The sequence below is a fragment of the Bos mutus genome, chromosome 2 (genome assembly GCF_027580195.1).
Source record: "Bos mutus isolate GX-2022 chromosome 2, NWIPB_WYAK_1.1, whole genome shotgun sequence".
NCBI lineage: Eukaryota > Metazoa > Chordata > Mammalia > Artiodactyla > Bovidae > Bos > Bos mutus.
The window spans coordinates 135,270,434-135,289,349 of record NC_091618.1 but is presented as its reverse complement, the minus strand read 5'-3'; the positions used below and the strand labels follow the sequence as shown (position 1 = coordinate 135,289,349).

Genomic DNA, 18,916 nt, shown 5'->3' with positions numbered 1-18,916 from the left:
GGAGATCCAGCCAGTCCATTCTGAAGGAGATCAGCCCTGGGATTTCTTTGGAAGGAATGATGCTAAAGCTGAAACTCCAGTACTGTGACCACCTCATGCAAAGTGTTGACTCATTGGAAAAGACTCTGATGCTGGGAGGGATTGGGGGCAGGAGGAGAAGGGGACGACAGAGGATGAGATGGCTGGATGGCATCACTGACTCGATGGACAAGAGTCTGAGTGAACTCTGGGAGGTGGTGATGGACAGGGAGGCCTGGCATGCTGCAATTCATGGGGTCGCAAAGAGTCGGACACGACTGAGCGACTGAACTGAGCACTACACATCTACAGAATGGCTAAAATTAAAAACTGACTACATCAAATACAAACAAAAATATGGAGATGCTGGAGTTACAGAATAACCACTTTGCAAAACAGTTTGCAGTTCTTAAGAAAATAAACTTGTATCTACCATACCAGCCAATCATTCCTCTCCTAAGTACTTACCCTAGAGAAATGTAAGTATATGTGTCCATATAAAGACTATACACAAATGTTCAGAGCAAGTGTTTGTATAGTCAAAATTAAGAAGCAACACCAAAGTCCATCAACAGGCAAACTGATGTATCAACTGCAGTATACCCATAAATAAAATGCTAGCCAACAATTAAAAAAGAATGAAATACTGATACATGCAACATGGATGAATCTCAAAATAATTATGGTGTGTGAAAAAAGTTAGATTAGAAAAAAAGCACATACTATATGATTCCATTAATATAAAACTCTAAAATGGCAAACTGATCTACAGTGACAGACATGAAGTCAGTGGTTGTGGAAAGCTGGGAGGGGTCTACTCAAGGGTAGTATACACATTTGTTCATTATGTCGACTGTGATGATGCTCTCACAGGTGCACACATATCAAAGCTGATAAAAATTAGTCTACACAGGTTGGATTGTTTTAATATGTAGATTGTATTATTCATATATGTATTCATTTCTGAATACATATATGAATTCAGCTCTGAATAGAGCTGTTGAAAACACCAAATGCCTAAACTTTAAAGTCCCTCTGTCTGCACACGTGCACAGCATTGCCAGAGCTGTCCTGATCTCAAGAACCAGCACTGTACTTCTTCTAGTTTTCATTCCAGCATAAATCATAGCACAGAGCACCATGACGACTCTGGGGCTATGGTTCAGAACATAGGTAACTCGGTGCTACAAACTCTAACCTAGTAGCAGTATTAAACATTCCATCTATGACATTCTATCTATGCAGAAGGATCTCGTATAAAACACAGATCTCAGTTACCTAAATAGGAAGCACCTAAAGGGTCTCTTGCAGTCTGGAAGAGGACAGGCTCGTGAACAGAGGGTGTTGCCACATCAACGGTTGTCCACGCCACACTGTGAGAAGACCCGCAAGCTACTCGTGTGATCTTCTGGCCTTCTAAGCCTTGCACAAGTGTGGGCTTCCTATTAACTGTGGTTGTGCCATTGCCCTGTTGGCCATGGTCATTGTCACCCCAAGCGTATACCTGTTAAGGGGATAAAAATAATTTTTCAACATTTCAGGACTTTCTTTAAGTTTACTTCAAAATTCTTGCTGAGTGCTTCCCGGATAGCTCCGCTGGTAAAGAATCTGCCTACAATGCAGGAGACCCTAGTTCAATTACTGGGTCAGGAAGGGACCTGCTGGAGAAGGGATAAGCTACCCACTCCAGTATTCTTGGGCTTCCCTTGTGACTCAGCTGGTAAAGAAATCTGCCTGCAATGCAGGAGACCTGGGTTCGATCGCCTGGGTTGGGAAGATCCCCTGGAGAAGGGAAAGGCTACCCGCTCCAGTATTCTGGCCTGGAGAATTCCATGGACTGTATAGTCCATGGGGTCACAAAGAGTCGGACATGACTGAGCAACTTTCACTTTCATTTACTTAATATCAACCCAATAAACTCATCTATATACTGTTCTTAGGAGCAGGAAGTTCTCCTCTTTAACTAAATATTGTAACATTTTTTCCTTAATTTTGAAAAGAGAAAATGATCCAAAAAATATGTTTACTTTTCAAGGAATTTTATGCTTTACAGAATTAGGAAGTATAATTCATTTTTATTTCATTCTGATTGAAGTACAATACGCTGATTTATTGTCATACATTTCAAATTGTCATAATTTCAAATTATATTATCTCTGAGCCTGTCACAGGATAGCCTCTTATTGGAGGAACAAACAACTCTTATCAAGGATAACTTTAGTTCAGAAATGAAATACATACATTTCCCTATCAGACATTACAGTGGGAAAGCTCACTACTTTATAACGTGCATTACTCAGCAGTCTTTCCTGGATGCCCTCACTCATGCTGACAGTTAGGCAAATGTACACAGGAACACAGTGGACACAGCCCACCCTTCTGGTTTTTCAAGTACCAAGACTCACTTTATTTTGTCACAAGTTATACTATCAACATAAGATCTTGTCCCGAGCTCCCTTACCTGTCCTGCATCAGTGACCGCCAAGCAGTGCAGGGCCCCGACAGCCACATGCACAATCTTCTTCCCTCTCAGCCCTTCCACTACCTGTGGTTTCCGCACATGCACATCCGAGCCATGGCCCAGTCTGAAATAGTCCCCCTTCCCCCTGTAAGGAATCAACAGTGAGTATTTTAATACATGATTATGGTCTGGCAATACCCCACAGCAAAATATTCACTGCCACAGCACTAGAGTCAGCTCAATGACAACAGACACAATGCCCAAGGTCTTAGAAATTATAAAACAGTATACCATTAATTCAAAATAATACATTAATTCTGCTAGCAAGATCCTTAATGTGTTTAACGGTACTTAAATTACTGATGTAGATTTCATAGAGACTGAAAACATGACACGCAACCTCAAATGGCTCTTTAAAGATCTCTGTAGTGATTCTTCCCCAAGCTGCCTCTGAGTCATGACGCTAAGACCAAGGCCATCACACTGTCTGCCCATGGTCAGCTGAATATTCCACCTCTCTCTGATTTAATAATCTTTCACTGGAAACACACATGAACTTTTTCAGGGATCAAAGAAATCAGAAATCTGTCTTCCACACATGTGATCACTAGGCTCCTTGCATGGCAAAAAAAGCAGAAAAAAGCCTCTACACATACTTTATCTAAATAAGAAAGACAAGCTAGGCTAAAATTTCTCCAGTGTTCTTTTCTAAACAACCCAGTTATAATTGGATATTTCTTCTTATAATATTGTCACTAATCCCAACTCAGAATAAATAAAAGGACAAAGATGCCTGGATGAGCAAGAAAATAAAGGCGAACCCCTCCCTGGAAGGCCCTGAACAGACACACTGGTGGGTGACAGGCATTTACGTACCATGTCCAAACTACACCCGACTTAGTGAGGGCCAGGGAGAACTGTGCTCCACATTCGATCTGGCACACCCCTTGTCCATTAAGTCTCTCGATGTTCTGGGGGATGTTACAGCCTTCACTTCCTCCCCGGCCCAATTTTCCAAAGTCACCATCACCCCAGGAAAATACCAAACCTAGGTTTAAAAATATAGACATCAGGCCAGCATCTCACAACATTCCTTCCCTGAAACGTGGAGTCAGACAGGACTTACCTTCATCAGTCAGAGCCAGGGTCTGTGCATCTCTACTTCCACATGCCACTTGGATTACTCTGTGACCAAGAAGGACTTTCACCTACTCAATTACAAATTTAAAAACAGAATCAAGCACAGGCACCAAGAAAGCAAGGGAAATTTTTCCCCACAAAATGAAAGCCAATACTGCACATATCTTTATTAACTGTCCTAGACTGGGAGCTTATCTTCTCTGGAAATCAGCAGATGGGGAGCTTTCTGTAAGCAACAAAAATAGGTATAATCACCATTTTGGGCTTCAGTTGTGTTGTGTTATCCCCATGTCCCAAGCGGCCGTACTCTCCGAGACCCCAGGTGTACAGTTCACCACTGGACGTGAGGGCTGCACTGTGTGAGCTCCCACAGGCAATATCCCGGATTCGCTTGGTTTTCAGGGCCTCTATCAGCCGTGGCTTGTCACAGTTCCTAAAGCAAGATTAAATAATATTCCCTATCATCAATCTAGCCTCTTTAAAGAAGGGGGAAAAAAGGACATCTACACTGATCCACATTTAATCAAAACAGTATCTTTAGATTCACTGAACTATCAAACCTTAGAGCATGTGAGGCAAATCACATTCAGAGATATTTTTTAAATGTATTTTTAAGTTTCTTTTGTATAAATAACCCATCCTATTCAATTTTTTACAAAAAGTATCCAAAAGCATTCATTAACAGTTTCTTATTAGCAAAAATGAAGAAAATATTCTTACATTCTACTAAAGTGTCCAAGTTTGCCATCATCACCTTCACCCCAGGAAAACACTTTGCCATCGACAGTTAAAGCGGTAGCGTGCCGTCCACCTGCAATAGTCACATAGGTAGAGGCTGCCAAAGTTGGTTTAAAAGAAGTTAACAGCATAACTACCTTTTTTGCTTGGCACACAGTATGTGTGAGTATCTGTCAAATGAGTAAATGGGATCAACATTTAAGGATGACAATTATATAAAATAAATGAACATTTCTACAAAGTTCAAGTCCTATAAAGGATTTTACTTGCAAAGAATCAGCAAAATAATGCTATTTTTAGCATTATTAACTTTAATGGGGTTGCTATATTAAATATATAAAAGATCAAAATTCAGATGGAAAAAGTAAAACTAAGTTCATTTGCAATTAGACAAATTAGCAAGTGTAATGGTATTCAGGCTTTTGTGAAATGCATCTCAACAATGAAATTACTAAAGCAAAAGTACCATCAATTGCAATAAAGGCATTATGCTCACTCTTCCCAAAACAATCAGCTCACACTCTTTCCTCACCACGGCCCACTCTTTCACTCCATCTATCCCAGCTCAGAACTGAAGAGTGTTTCCTCTCTGTCACCAGCTTCTAGGATCCAAGACCCACTTACCAACAGAGCCCACATGATCCAAGGCAATGTGCTCAGCTAAAAACAATGTTTCCCACACTCCCTCGCCCAGAGAGGATAGTGACAAAGATGACTGACGAGTGAGGCTTCCAGAAAAGCTCTCTGAAGGGGCAGAGTGGGCTTGAGGAAATGCTTATGTGCTCACCTGTAGCTGCAACAGGGATGGACAGCAACCCAGTGTCCCTCACGGGTACTGTAGCTGCAACACTGTCCCTCCCCCTCACCTCCAGATTTTTACAGAGGAGAATGGTAAAACACGATCTTGCTCAAGGCACTACTGTTCAGATTTTCTGTTATATGGGGTTAAATCTAACCCTATTCAGTATAAATACAAACTCAGTTTGTATCTAATTCGGTTTCATTCCTCAGAAGCCAACCACAGTGCTTTAAAATAATGCTCTATATATTTCTTGAATTGAAGCACTGTGACTTTTTAAAAAATGATCCTTTCTTATGGCTAGAATTTATAGACACTTGAAATCTGATGAAACTTACAGGCTCTCTTCCCAAAAAATAACACATATTTAGGCACAGAACATGATTACTGCAATCTTTTAAGAACCTGAGACAACAGTTCAAAATTAAAAATCCCCTCCTTTGGAGGGGTATGCCCCACATGGCAGAATACCAACAAACCCTGATCTCCAAAAAGTCTTATGTAACAAAAATAATTAAAACTCTAGACCATCTGAAGTTTTATATTACCCAATTTTTACTTCTAATAATGAGTAGAACTTGACAGAATGCAAGGACACTCTAGGGGAAACTGTTTAAAGCCCCGGGTAATTACAGAGCCTGAGCAGCAGGCTTGTCTGAGCACAAGTGTCAATTCTGGCCTGTACCTGAGTGAACAGCCACCTTCTTGACCACGTAACTGCTGAGAGCTGTGATCTGTCGCGGGATGGGCACAGTCCCACTGGAGATGCCCAGCCCCAGCCGGCCATTCGTGGCTTCTCCACAGGCATATACTTTTCCTTCCACTGTCACTGTAAGAAACAGGAGTGAGGAAGAGACTCACTTTTTGTGACACAACAACTATATATTTAGGCTTTAACATCATTTAAAACTTTTACATTATTTGAATAATCATACCTGCAAACAAACTTTTAGAACCACCAGCCACCTGTACTACATTCAAAGCAGACAGTGTCTCAGAGAATGACGGAACTTTTATCTAAAACAAAATTTTTTAAAAAAAGCAAAAGAAAAAAGAAAATTTTATTTACACTTTTAAAATTACAAGTAATCATATTTAATAGTACAAAGAATTTACATGGTTACACTCTCCAAAGAATCTCTTGTCTATTACAGATGCATAAGCATTTTAAGAATGAAATGATATACTGGAATTTACTTTAAAATATGTAGGGGTGAGGCTTTGTAGAAAATAAAGACAAAAATGTGACCATCCGCAACTGCTAAAGCTGGTACAGTGACAAAAGGAGCAAGTCTCTATTCTGCCTACCAGGGAGGTACATCTGAACATCTCCATAATAAAAGGTGAAAAGAAAAAAAAAAAAAAATACACATACTGTAAAGTTATAAACAAACATTTGGTAAACTATATTTTATTTCAGGTCATGTCCTCCTCATTCTTGTTAATTCCGACTTCTTTAAGAAACTATTAATATATGCGCAAATTTCCCATTAGAGATGAATGTGATTTCATTTAAAATTATTAAAGCCCTGTCTAAAAAGTCTTTTATGATGCCCATACGTCATGAAGTATCAAACAGGCAATGCTACCATGGAAGAAGGACGCTCTTCATCCCAACTATGAAGCACCCATCTGCCTTTCGTGTGCAAACACCCATGTGCACACAGGGCCCTCTAGAGAGCCCACAGTAATAAGAGAAGCGCCCAGATCTCCTGGGCCCCACACATCTCCAAAGGCAGTGCAGCGGCCTCAAAAACAAAGGGAACCCAAGGCTGCTGAATTATATAGGATCATTTTCATCATACTAGAACCATGGTCTCAAAATGAATGAGTTCTAACTTTCCGTTTCAGTGTCTCAACAATGCAAATAACAGGAATCTTACAATGAGTGAGGTCTCGTGAAATACTAAGTTGTGTCTGTGCTAAGTCGCTTCAGTCATGTTCAATTCTCTGTGACCTTATGGACTGAAGCTGCCAAGCTCCTCTGTCTGTGGGATTCTTCAGGCAAGAATACTGGAGTGTGCTGCTATGGCTTCCTCCAGGGGATCTTCCCGACCCAGGGATTGAACCTGCATCTCTTGGGTCTCCCGCATTGGCAGGTAGGTTCCTTACCAATAGCACAACCTGAGAAACCCAAGTAACACAGATGCTCAGTCAAAAAGAAACTGTTTTCAGACACTAAACCTTGGAGGAATCTATTCTGTGGCACCTTAGTTGAGAGCCACAGGTGAATTCAACTCGAGTTCAAATGCATACCTTGTCGTTCCTACTCTTTAAAATATAATCACAGTCTACAATTTTCACCTCTACACTTGTCAAATGTTTTCGGAAGTGTATCTTCTAGTTTATAAAACAGCAATAATGCAACTATAGCTAACATGTACTGTTTTCCAAGGACAGAGGCGTCTTAGAACCTAAAATGATAATGTCTATGAGTTCATGTCAAGAATTACTTAAGAAAAGTCCATTTTAAAAACAACATATAAAAGGTATGATGTATAGTAGAAATCAAACCAATATTGTAAAGCAATATTAAACCCTTCAATTAAAAATAAATAAATTTAAAACACACACACACACACAAAAGGGAAAATCATTATAAAAATTTTAAGAGGCCTGGCTAACTCTGGGCCTGTGTGGGCCCAAGCAGTGTGGGGTGGCGAGCGCATGGGGTGTCAGGCACACACCTTGGAACCCTTCAGACCTCCCAGCTGGTCCTTGTCATTCAGGCCCCACACAAATACTTTGGTTCTTATTGTAGCTGCTGATTCCAGACCTGCTGCCTTCTTTCTAATAAGGCTAATCAAAGTAAAAAAATAAAACAGAAACAGAGGTTAATCACATAGCAATTTTTTAAATAAAGAGGAAACCACCTAAAGCACACAGTTTGATGGTTACTACCAAACACTCTTAAAATTTTGCTATAACTAAACAAAATCCGAAGCATACACAAAAGTTAGTGGTACAGAGGGTCAAAATGTCTACAAACCAACATACTACCTTTCAATACTAGAATTTAACTTTAGCTATTTATCCTGGTGGAAATCTTTCCAGGAGTTGTTACTGTTGTTTAGTCGGGAAGTCCTATCTGACTCTCTGCAATCCCACAGATTACAAAGGCTTCCCTGTCCTTTACTATCTCCCAGAGCTTACTCAAACTCATATCCATTGAGTCAGGGATGCCATCCAACCATCTCATCTTCTATCATCCCCTTTTCATCCTACCCTCAATCTCTCCCAGCATCAGGGTCTTTTCATATGAGTCAGCTCTTCAGATCAGGTGGTCAAACTACTGCAGCTTGAGTTTCAGCATCAATCCTTCCAATGAATATTCAAGGCTGATTTCCTTTAGGATTGACTGGTTTAATCTCCTTGTACTCCAAGGGACACGCAAGAGTCTTCTCTAGCACCACAGTTGGAAAGCACGGAGTCTTATGCACTCAGCCTTCTTTATGGTCCAACCTGCACATCTGTACATGACTACTGGAAAAACTATAGCTTTGAATAGATGGACCTTTGTCAGCAAAGCGATGTATCTGCTTTTTAATATGCTGTCTATGTTTGTTGCTTCTATCTTTTAAATTCATGACTTCACTCACTATCAGCAGTGATTTTGGAGCCCAAGAAAATAAAATCTGTCACTGTTTCCACTTTTCCCTATCTATTTACTATGAAGTGATGGAACTTGAAGTGACAGAACTTAATGTCATGATCTTTGTTTTTTGAATGCTGAGCTTAAAGCTAGGTTTTTCACTCTCCTCTTTCACCCTCATTAAGAGACTTTTTCGTTCCTCTTAGCTTTCTGGCATTAGAGTGGTATCCTCTGCATAGCTGAAGTCGCTAACATTTGTCCCAGTAATCTTGATTCTAACTGTGACTCATCCAGCCCGGCACTTTGCTTGATGTACTCTGTATATAAGTTAAGTAAGAAGGGTGACAATATACAGCCTTGTCATACTCCTTTTCCAATTCTGAACCAGTCTGCTGTTCCCTGTCTGGTTCTACCTGCTGCTTCTTGACCTGCATAAGTGTTTCTCAGAAGACAGGTAAGGTGGTCTGATATCCCCATCTCTTTAAGAATTTTCCAGTTTGTTGTGGATCCACACAGTCAAAGGCTTTAGCGTAGTCAATGAAACAGAAGTAAACATTTGTCTGAAATTTCCTTGCTTTCTCTATGACCCAGTGAATGTTGGCAATTTGATCTCTGGGTCCTCTGCCTTTTCTAAACCCAGCCTGTACATCTGCAAGTTCTTGGTTCACATACTGTTGATGCTTAGCTTGAAGGATTTTGACCATTACCTTGCTAGCATGTGAAATGCAACTTTACGGCAATTAGAACATTCTTTGGTGCTGCCCTTCTTTGGGATTCAAATGAAAACTGACCTTTTCCAGTCCTGGTGCCACTTCTGAGTTCTCCAAATTTGTGGGCATATTGAGTGGACACTTTCATAGCATCATTTTTTAGGATTTGAAATAGCTCAGCTGGAATTTCATCACTTCCACTAGTTTTGTTTATAGTGATGCTTCCTAAGGTCCACTTGACGTCACACTCCAGGATGTTCACCTCCAAGTAAGTAACCACACCACCAGGGTTATCTGGATCATTAAGATAGTTTTTGGATAGTTGTGCATTCTTGCCACCTCTTCTTAATCTCTCCTGCTTCTGTTAAGTCCTTACCCTTTCTGTTCTTTATCATGCCCATCCCTGTATGAAATGTTCCCTTGGTTCTTCAATTTTCTTGAAGAGATTTCTAGTCTTTCCCATTCTGTTGTTTTCCTCTATTTCTTTACATGAGTACATGAGTTAGTCACTCAGTCGTGCCCGACTCTTTGCGACCCCATGGACTGCAGCCCACCAAGCTCCTCTGTCCATTAGATTTTCCAGGCAAGGATACTGGAGTGGGTTGCCATTTCCTCCTCCAGGGTATCTTCCCAACCCAGGGATCAAAACCAGGTCTCCTGCACTGCAGGCAGATTCTTTACCGAGTGAGCTACAAGAGAAGCCCCTATTTCTTTACAGGATTCACTTAAGAAGGCTTTCTTATCTCTCCTTGCTATTCTCTGGCACTCTGCATTCAGTTGGGTATACTTCCGTTTCTTGCTTGCCTTTCACTTCTCTTGTATTCTCAGCAGTTTGTAAAACCTTCTCAGACAACCACTTTGTCTTCTAGTATTTTTTTCTTTGGGATGGGTATTGGTCACTGCCTCCTATACAATGTAACAAACCTCTGCCCATAGATCTTCAGGCACTTTTTCTACCAGATCTAATCCCTTGAACCTATTCATCACCTCCACTGTCTAATCATAAGGGATTTGATTTAGGTCATACCTGAATGGTCTAGTGGTTTTCCCTACTTTCTTCAATTTAAACCTGAATTTTGAAATAAGGAACTCATGATCTGAGGCACAATCAGTTCCAGTTCTTGTACCCTGCTAATGGGATATAGCTTCTCCATCTTTGGCTGTAAAGAATATAATCCATTTGATTTCAGTATCGATCATTGGGTGATGTCCATATGCAGAGTTGTCTCTTGTTATTGGAAGAGGGTGTTTGCTATGACCAGTGTGTTCTCCTGACAACACGTTAGCTTTTGCTCTGCTTCACTTTGTAGGACTTCCCTGGTAGCTCAGATGGTGAGGAATCCACCGGGAATCAGGAGACTAGGGATCCATCCCTGGACTGGAAAGATCCCCTGGAGAAGGGAATGGCTACCCACTCCAGTATTCTTGCCTGAAGAATTTGATTGACAGAAGAGCCTGGTGAGCTAAAGTCCATGGGATTACAAAGAGTCAGACACAACTGAGTGACTAACACTTTCAGAACTCTCCCCTGTGTTGTTGAAGAGGATGTTTGCTGTGACCAGTGTTTCTCTTGACAAAACTATTAGCTTTTGCCGTGCTTCATTTTGTAGTCCAAGGGCAAACTTGCCCTGTTACTACAGGTATTTCTTGACTTCCTAATTTTGCATTCAAATCCTTTATGATAAAAAGAGTAAATTTTTTGCTGTTAGTTCTATAAAGTGTTGTAGGTCTTCACAGAACCAGTCAATTTCGGCATCAGTGGTTGGAGCACAGACTTGGATTACTGTGATATTGAATGGTTTTGCCTTGGAAACGAACCAAGAGCATTTTGTTGATTTGGAGATTGCACCCAAGTACTGCATTTCCAACTCTTACTTACTATGAGGGCTACTCCATTTCTAAGGGATTCTTGCCCATATTAGTAGGTATAAGGGTTACCCGAATTGAATTTACCCAAAGACTCTTGAGAGTCCCTTGGACTGCAAGGAGATCCAACCAGTCCATTCTGAAGGAGATCAGCCCTGGGATTTCTTTAGAAGGAATGATGCTAAAGCTGAAACTCCAGTACTTTGGCCACCTTATGCAAAAAGTTGACTCACTGGAAAAGACTCTGATGCTGGGAGGGATTGGGGCCAAGAGGAGAAGGGGATGACAGAGGATGAGATGGCTGGATGGCATCACTGACTCGATGGATGTGAGTCTGAGTGAACTCTGGGAGTTGGTGATGGACAGGGAGGCCTGGCGTGCTGCGATTCATGGGGTCGCAAAGAGTCGGACATGACTGAGCGACTGATCTGATCTGATCTGATTCCCACTCATTTTATTTTACAGATTCCTAAGATGTCGATGCTCACTCTTGCCATCTCCTGCCCAACCACATCTAACTGACGGTGATTCATGGACCTAACATTCCAGGTTCCCATGCAATATTGTTCTTTATAACATCAGACTTTACTTTCACCACCAAACAAATCCACAACTGAAAGTCATTTCTGCTTTGGCCCAGTCTCTTCATTCTTCCTGGAGCTATATTCCGCTCTTCCCCAGCAGGAGTGGACACGTTCTGACCTGGGGGGCTCATCTTCTGCTGTCATTATCTTTTTGCCTTTCATACTGTTCATGCAGTTCGCGAAGCAAGAATACTGGAAGGGTTTGCCATTCCCACCTCCAGTGGACCATGTTTCGTCAGAACTCTTTGATATGACCTGTTTGTCTTGAGAGGTCCTGCACAACATGGCTCTTAGCTTCATTGAGTGATGCAAGCCCCTTAGCTAGGACAAGGTTATGATCCGTGAAGGGGCTTCCTATGAAACACTAGGAACTAGGAGACACTATAATTTTCTTGTACACCAAGTTGACCATGACATATTTTAAAGCAATTACCACTCATCACCTTAATATAGCTACTATAGATGTAACTGGAGAGAATGCTGGTTAAACAGCTCTAAGAATCACCACCAGTACTGGCACTGTGGCCATGTCCCTAAATCGAGACCTCTGTTTGGTCATACTTTTTCCCAAAACAAATAATAAAATGGATTCAGTCATATGACCTCCAACGTGCTCTAATACAAGCACATGAACCAAGGCAAAATGCAATTTTCTTACTTTATACCCTCTGTCCACTGTGTGGTCAGCTATGCTAGAAGTCCCAACCTCCATTCTACCAGGGAAGGCCTGCCCTAAATTCCAGGGCTCCTGAAGCACAGGCAGCTGGCTCCTGCCACCTGACTCATTCTATCTTCTGACCTGCCCTCAACAGGTTAAAAGTGTGAACAACAAAGCCACAAATTCTTCAAAATATAATGAAAATAAAATTGAAAAAAATACTACAAAATAAGTATAATAGCAAAACCAGCAAGTGATGTCCATGAGTTAGGTGTTAACTATACTGTTAAAAAAACTTAAAAGTGGATATTGTTACTTCAAATTCATTGTATATCATAAATCAGTTCAGTTCAGTTCAGTCGCTCTTGTGTCCAACTCTGCGACCCCATGAACCGCAGCACGCCAAGCCTCCCTGTCCATCACCAACTCCCGGAGTCCACCCAAACCCATGTCCATTGAGTCAGTGATGCCATTCAACCATCTCCTCCTCTGACATCCCCTTCTCTTCCTGCCCTCAATCTTTCCTAGCATAAGAGTCTTTTCAAATGAATCAGCTCTTTGCATCAGGTGACCAAAGTATTGGAGTTTCAGCTTCAACATCAGTCCTTCCAATGAACACCCAGGACTGATCTCCTTTAGGATGGACTGGCTGGATCTCCTTGCAGTCCAGGGGACTCTCAAGAGTCTACTTCAACACCACAGTTAAAAGCATCAATTCTTTGGCACTCAGCTTTCTTCACAGTCCAACTCTCACATCCATACATGAACACTGGGAAAACCATTGCCTTGACTAGACGGACCTTTGTTGGCAAAGTAATGTCTCTGCTTTTGAATATGCTCTCTAGGTTGGTCATAACTTTCCTTCCAAGGAGTAAGTGTCTTTTAATTTCAAGGCTGCGAGTCACCATCTGCAGTGATCGTGGAGCCCAAAAAAATAAAGTCAGCCACAGTTTCCCCATCTATTTGCCATGAAGTGATGGGACCAGATGCCATGATCTTCGTTTTCTGAATGTTGAGCTTTAAAGCCAACTTTTTCACTCTCCTCTTTCACTTTCATCAAGAGGCTTTTTTAGTTCTTCTTCACTTTCTGCCATAAAAGTGGTGTCATCTGCATATCTGAGGTTATTGATATTTCTCCTGGCAATCTTGATTCCAGCTTATGCTTCTTCCAGCCCAGTGTTTCTCATGATATACTCTGCATATAAGTTAAATAAGCAGGGTGACAATATATACAGCCTTGACGTACTCCATTTCTTATTTGGAACCAGTCTGTTTTTCCATGTCCAGTTCTAACTGTTGCTTCCTGACCTGCATACAGGTTTCTCAAGAGGCGGATCAGGTAGTCTGATATTCCCATCTCTTTCAGAATTTTCCACAGTTTATTGTGATCCACACAGTCAAAGGCTTTGGCATAGCCAATAAATATAAATATAAATCATAAATAGACTGAGTCAATTAAAAAATTATACAACAGAAGACAAAGGATACATATATTCTAAAAATGGATGTTGCTTCTAGCTTCCAAATAATATAAACTATTTAATGCCACTGAATAATACACTTAACAACTGGTTAAAATGGTAAGTCTTATGTATATTCTACTATAATAAAAACTTTCAATTTACATGTTAACAATAAAATACGTAACATAAAAAAGGCTTTAAAATATATACCACCACATACTATCTCCACAGGAAAACACAATTAGGGACAAATAAATAAGAAAACTATAAGAATATACACCAAAATATTAACAGCAATATTTCAGGCACAAAAGTTAAACATTTGTATTTTTTCTTTTAAATAAATTTTTCTAAATACAATGTTTCCGTATTAAATTTTTCCTAAAATTAAATTAAATTACAATTTTGGAAAACTTAACTAATATTTACCAAATAGTCCTATGAGCAATAATATAATACATATGGTCTATATAATACATATAGACTACATAATACAATAATCCTAATGTATTCTCACTATGAGATACACTCTAATTAAATATTGGCTTTTGAAAGTGAGAGTGTGGGCATAAGCAAATAGCTCTCACCTCCCACTGTTGCCTTTTTCATCTTCTTCTTCTTCATTATCTGAAGCTAAGAAAGGAACTGCAGCCATATCTTCCTCCTCTGCACGTATCCGTCCCAGCAGGATGAGACCATGGATTTTACAATCAATTCCTGAGCTTCTGCACTGCTTTATGGCAATTTCAATATACCTGTGATACTAGACACAAACACAGTAAGCTGCAGAGCTTTCAGAGGCAAACACTTTAACTAGAGAGAAGGACATATGAAACATGCAGTATGTGGCAAGTCACAAGCCTTCATAACACTTAAAGTATAGAGAATTTGACATCAACATGCACACACTGCTATATTTAAAACAGATAACCAAAAGGACCTACTGTATAGCACACAGAACACTGCTCAGTGTTATGTGGTAGCCTGGATAGGAGGGGAATTTGAGGGAGAATGGGTACATTTTATGTATGGCTAACTCACTCTGCTATGCATGAAACTACACCATTGTTAAGCAGCTACACTTTAATATAAAATAAAAAATTAACAAAAAAATTTGACTACATACAAATTAGAAAAAACTATACAAAGAACTCATAACCCCACCAACTAGCCCAACAATTATCAATGTATGATTGATTTTGTTCATGTAGGGATTATCATAAGAAAATTCCTGACAACATGTTGTTTCAAAACTTCAGTAGGTATCAGCAAAATATCAGCATTTAACAAATACATCCACAGTACTCTTATGATAGCTAAAACAATAGTCTTATGTCATCTAAATGCTGCTGCTGCTGCTAAGTCGCCCCAGTCGTGTCCGACTCTGTGCGACCCCATAGACAGCAGCCCACCAGGCTCCACTGTCCCTGGGATTCTCCAGGCAAGAACACTGGAGTGGGTTGCCATTTCCTTCTCCAATGCAGGAAAGTGAAAAGTGAAAGTGAAGTCACTCAGTCGTGTCAGACTTTTAGCGACCCCATGGACTGCAGCCTACCAGGCTCCTCTGTCTATGGGACTTTCCAGGCAAGAGTACTGGAGTGGGGTGCCATTGCCTTCTCCGCATCTAAATGCTACCAGTGATCAAATTTTCTATCTGTCTTGTAAACATCTTTCTATTCTGGACTTGTTCAAATCTAGGTCAAACGCTGTACCGTCTTCACCATTCATTATTTTAAAGTTGGCCCTCTGTCCTGTGGCACGCCCACATCCCATACATGGTGTTTCTAAATGTAGTTTATCCCTCTAGCCCTATATTTCATGTGAACAAAGACTGACTGCTTCCAGGGGACCTATCAAACCTTAAGATCTATAATATCTATGATGTCACAGGAAGAACAATTTGAATAAAACAAACAAAGAGAGAAATGAAAGATTCTATAGGAAAAAAAAAAGATAGTTTCTTTCTTTAGCAAGGAAAAAACAAAAGGGTTAAGATTTTAATGCAGTGCAAAGGGCAGACACTGTCTGACTCACGAATCATAGAAAGCAAATGCAAAGAACATTTATGGGATAACTGGGAAATTTTAAACACTGACTGGATATTGTATCATATTAAAGACAAAATTTTAGGTGTGATTTTATTGTGGTTACATTTTTAAAGTCCTTGTCAGAAATAGAAGTACTCACTACTGAAATAATGTCATGGCTAGAACTTGCTTTAAAACACTCAAAAAAATGGGGTGTAACACAGGAAGAGAGTTAGTGAAACACGACTGGCAAAAATGTTGATAATCATTGAAACTGGGTGGTAGGTTCATGGAGGATTCAGTATACTTTCTATTTTCAGTTATGTTAGAAAAATTCTGTTAACAAGCCATTTTTAGAGGAAAGGCAATGCTAGAGAGTTCCATAGCTTTAGGAATGATAATGCTCTACTTTGTAAGTTGGTCTGATGGGTGGAGACTGGGCCATGAATTTTCTGAGTACTCACAATGCTTAATATTTCTCATATATGTGGTATAAGCTATTTTGTGCTCATCAAATAATACATAATAAATTGTTTTCAACTGAAAATTTGTTAAAGTCAATATATCTTTTATGAATAATAACCTCAGTTTTTTATTAAATAAATTAATCCTTGGTTATTGATCTACTTAAAATACAAAGCAAAATTCAAACAAAAAATATTCAGTAGTATAATTCAGACATAAGACAAACTGCATTTTCCATTACCCTGGAATAAGTTATTACAATAAAATGCACTAAATGCATTATCTTTTCTCAAAAAAACTCAATAATATATTACATTTTCATCATTGGCCACTTTATTATTACCACCATTGATAGTAACTGTTAATTACATGGTATTCCACAAAATAGTTTAATGACACTCAAGAATGAATGGTGTTCTACAATTTTATTCATTGAAGACTGGAAGAAAATTTTAAAAAATCTTCCGGTGTACACAAAGGCCAAATAATCAACTCTTGGATCTGGCAGGGGAAGTGCTAGTATGGTCCCATAGTCTCTAGACACAAGTTACCAACTTTCCACTCTTAAAAAAAATTAATCTATGACTGGCTGTGTACCAGGTTCTTTGATATAACACACTAGGACCCCATGAAACTTGTCTGTCCTTATGTGGGCATGTGTGTTAGTTGCTCAGTCGTGTCTGACTCTGCGACTCATGGACTATAGCCCACCAGGCTCCTCTGTCTATGGAATTCTCCAGGGAAGAACAATGGAGTGTGTTGCCATTCCCTTCTCCAGGAGATCTTCCTGACATAAAGATTGAACCTTGGTCTCTCACACAGCAGGGAGATTCTCTACCATGCGAGCTTCTTGGGAAGCCCTTTGTGAGAATACCAAAATAATAAAGCAATGACTGACAAACAGCACTTAATAATTTAAAAATAAACTCATTTACGATGAATTTTAGATGAACAGAAAGTCAAATGTTTGACATCTTTATCCACTATCATACCAATTAAACAATTTCTCATGAGACAATGTATATATAAGCAGTAAAAAAAAATTGCCTTAATTTGCATTATTTTAAATATATATAATTTACCAAAATAGTGTAGATTTACTGAAAGATTTATGTGGCAGTCTCACTAATCTATAATATGTTCTATTTAAAAGAACCTTCACTGATTCTATCAGAATTTTTAAGAGATAAAATTAACTTGGATTCATTTTGCAAATGTCCTTATTACCAAATTAAAGGTATGAAAACAAAAACAATTTCAGTGTCATATATATGGTTAAAAAGAACCACTGCTTACTAGTACATATTTAATGGAAATACCATGATGCTAGATGCCCAAAGAAGCCCAAGGTGTGTGGCAATGACTTCTGCCTAGAGCTTTTTACCTGCTTTTAACCAAAGACAATGAGGAAGGAATTTGTTTTGTTTTGAAATTGATCTGGTAAGCAACAAATTCAAGTTGTACACATGTCAAATTTTAAAATAAATACAATTATTTAATTAAGGGGAGAAAATGGGCTCAATATTATTATAGAGATGATGAGAAAAGGAACCTCTCTTGCCATTTGCAAACCATCAAAGGAATACTATCAGAGTGGTCAAGATGGCAGAGTAGAATAACCCTCAGCTCATCTCTTCTCACAAGCACAACAAAATCACAACAATCTGCAAAAGAACCATCACCGAAAGACTGAAACCACCAGGAAAGATCCTCTAAAGATGGACCACAACAAGAATGGCAGAAGGTGTGAACTCCTGATATAATCAAATCCCATACCCTCCAGGGTTCAGTTCAGTTCAGTTGCTCAGTCGTGTCCGACTCTTTGTGACCCCATGAATCGCAGCACGCCAGGCCTCCCTGTCCATCACCAACTTCCGCCAAAGATGCTTTTGTTTTGTTTTGTTTTGTTTTTCCCAAAGATGCTTTTGAACTGTCGTGTTGGAGAAGACTCTTGAAAGTCCCTCCAGGGTTGGCGACCCACAAATTGGAGAATAATTATATTCAAGAGTTTTTCTCATGTCACTCTCCCCAGCCTGGGGGTCTGGCACAGGAAAGAGAACCTTAAGAACATTTGTCCTTGAAGGTCACAGGGGCCTGACTAGATGAGCTCTAGAAGGAGGACGGGTTGGGGTGGGGGGATACTTCACTCATACAGGGCACCTGCAAAACCTCATACGTGCCGGGACCAAGAGCAAAAGCAGTAATCGGATAGGTGCTGGGGCCACACCTACCTGCTGGTCTTAAGAGGGTCTCCTCAAAGGGGAGGCAGGGGGTGGCTGTGGCCCCGCCTGTGTGTGCAGACAATGGTGGCAGATACACTGGGGAAATATTCAGCTGCATGAGCTATCATGGAAGACAACATTCTGACACCAAGACCTGGCTCCAAACATCAGAC

General features: G+C 40.0%; 1 protein-coding gene across 7 annotated transcripts in view; it reads right to left on the bottom strand.

Moving 5' to 3' along the window:
• The window catches only part of HERC2 (HECT and RLD domain containing E3 ubiquitin protein ligase 2), a 238,480-nt gene that overhangs the window by 71,925 nt on the left and 147,639 nt on the right, over nucleotides 1-18,916 (bottom strand). For all 7 annotated transcript variants that reach the window (XM_070360163.1, XM_070360169.1, XM_070360174.1 and 4 more), the window contains 10 exons: nucleotides 14,617-14,792; nucleotides 7,844-7,955; nucleotides 6,092-6,173; nucleotides 5,842-5,985; nucleotides 4,340-4,430; nucleotides 3,875-4,052; nucleotides 3,606-3,687; nucleotides 3,356-3,527; nucleotides 2,480-2,624; nucleotides 1,297-1,522 (listed from right to left, as the gene is read on the bottom strand). In XM_070360163.1, coding sequence (XP_070216264.1) covers nucleotides 1,297-1,522; nucleotides 2,480-2,624; nucleotides 3,356-3,527; nucleotides 3,606-3,687; nucleotides 3,875-4,052; nucleotides 4,340-4,430; nucleotides 5,842-5,985; nucleotides 6,092-6,173; nucleotides 7,844-7,955; nucleotides 14,617-14,792 — 1,408 coding nt within the window. The remainder of the gene's footprint in view (nucleotides 1-1,296; nucleotides 1,523-2,479; nucleotides 2,625-3,355; nucleotides 3,528-3,605; nucleotides 3,688-3,874; nucleotides 4,053-4,339; nucleotides 4,431-5,841; nucleotides 5,986-6,091; nucleotides 6,174-7,843; nucleotides 7,956-14,616; nucleotides 14,793-18,916) is intronic.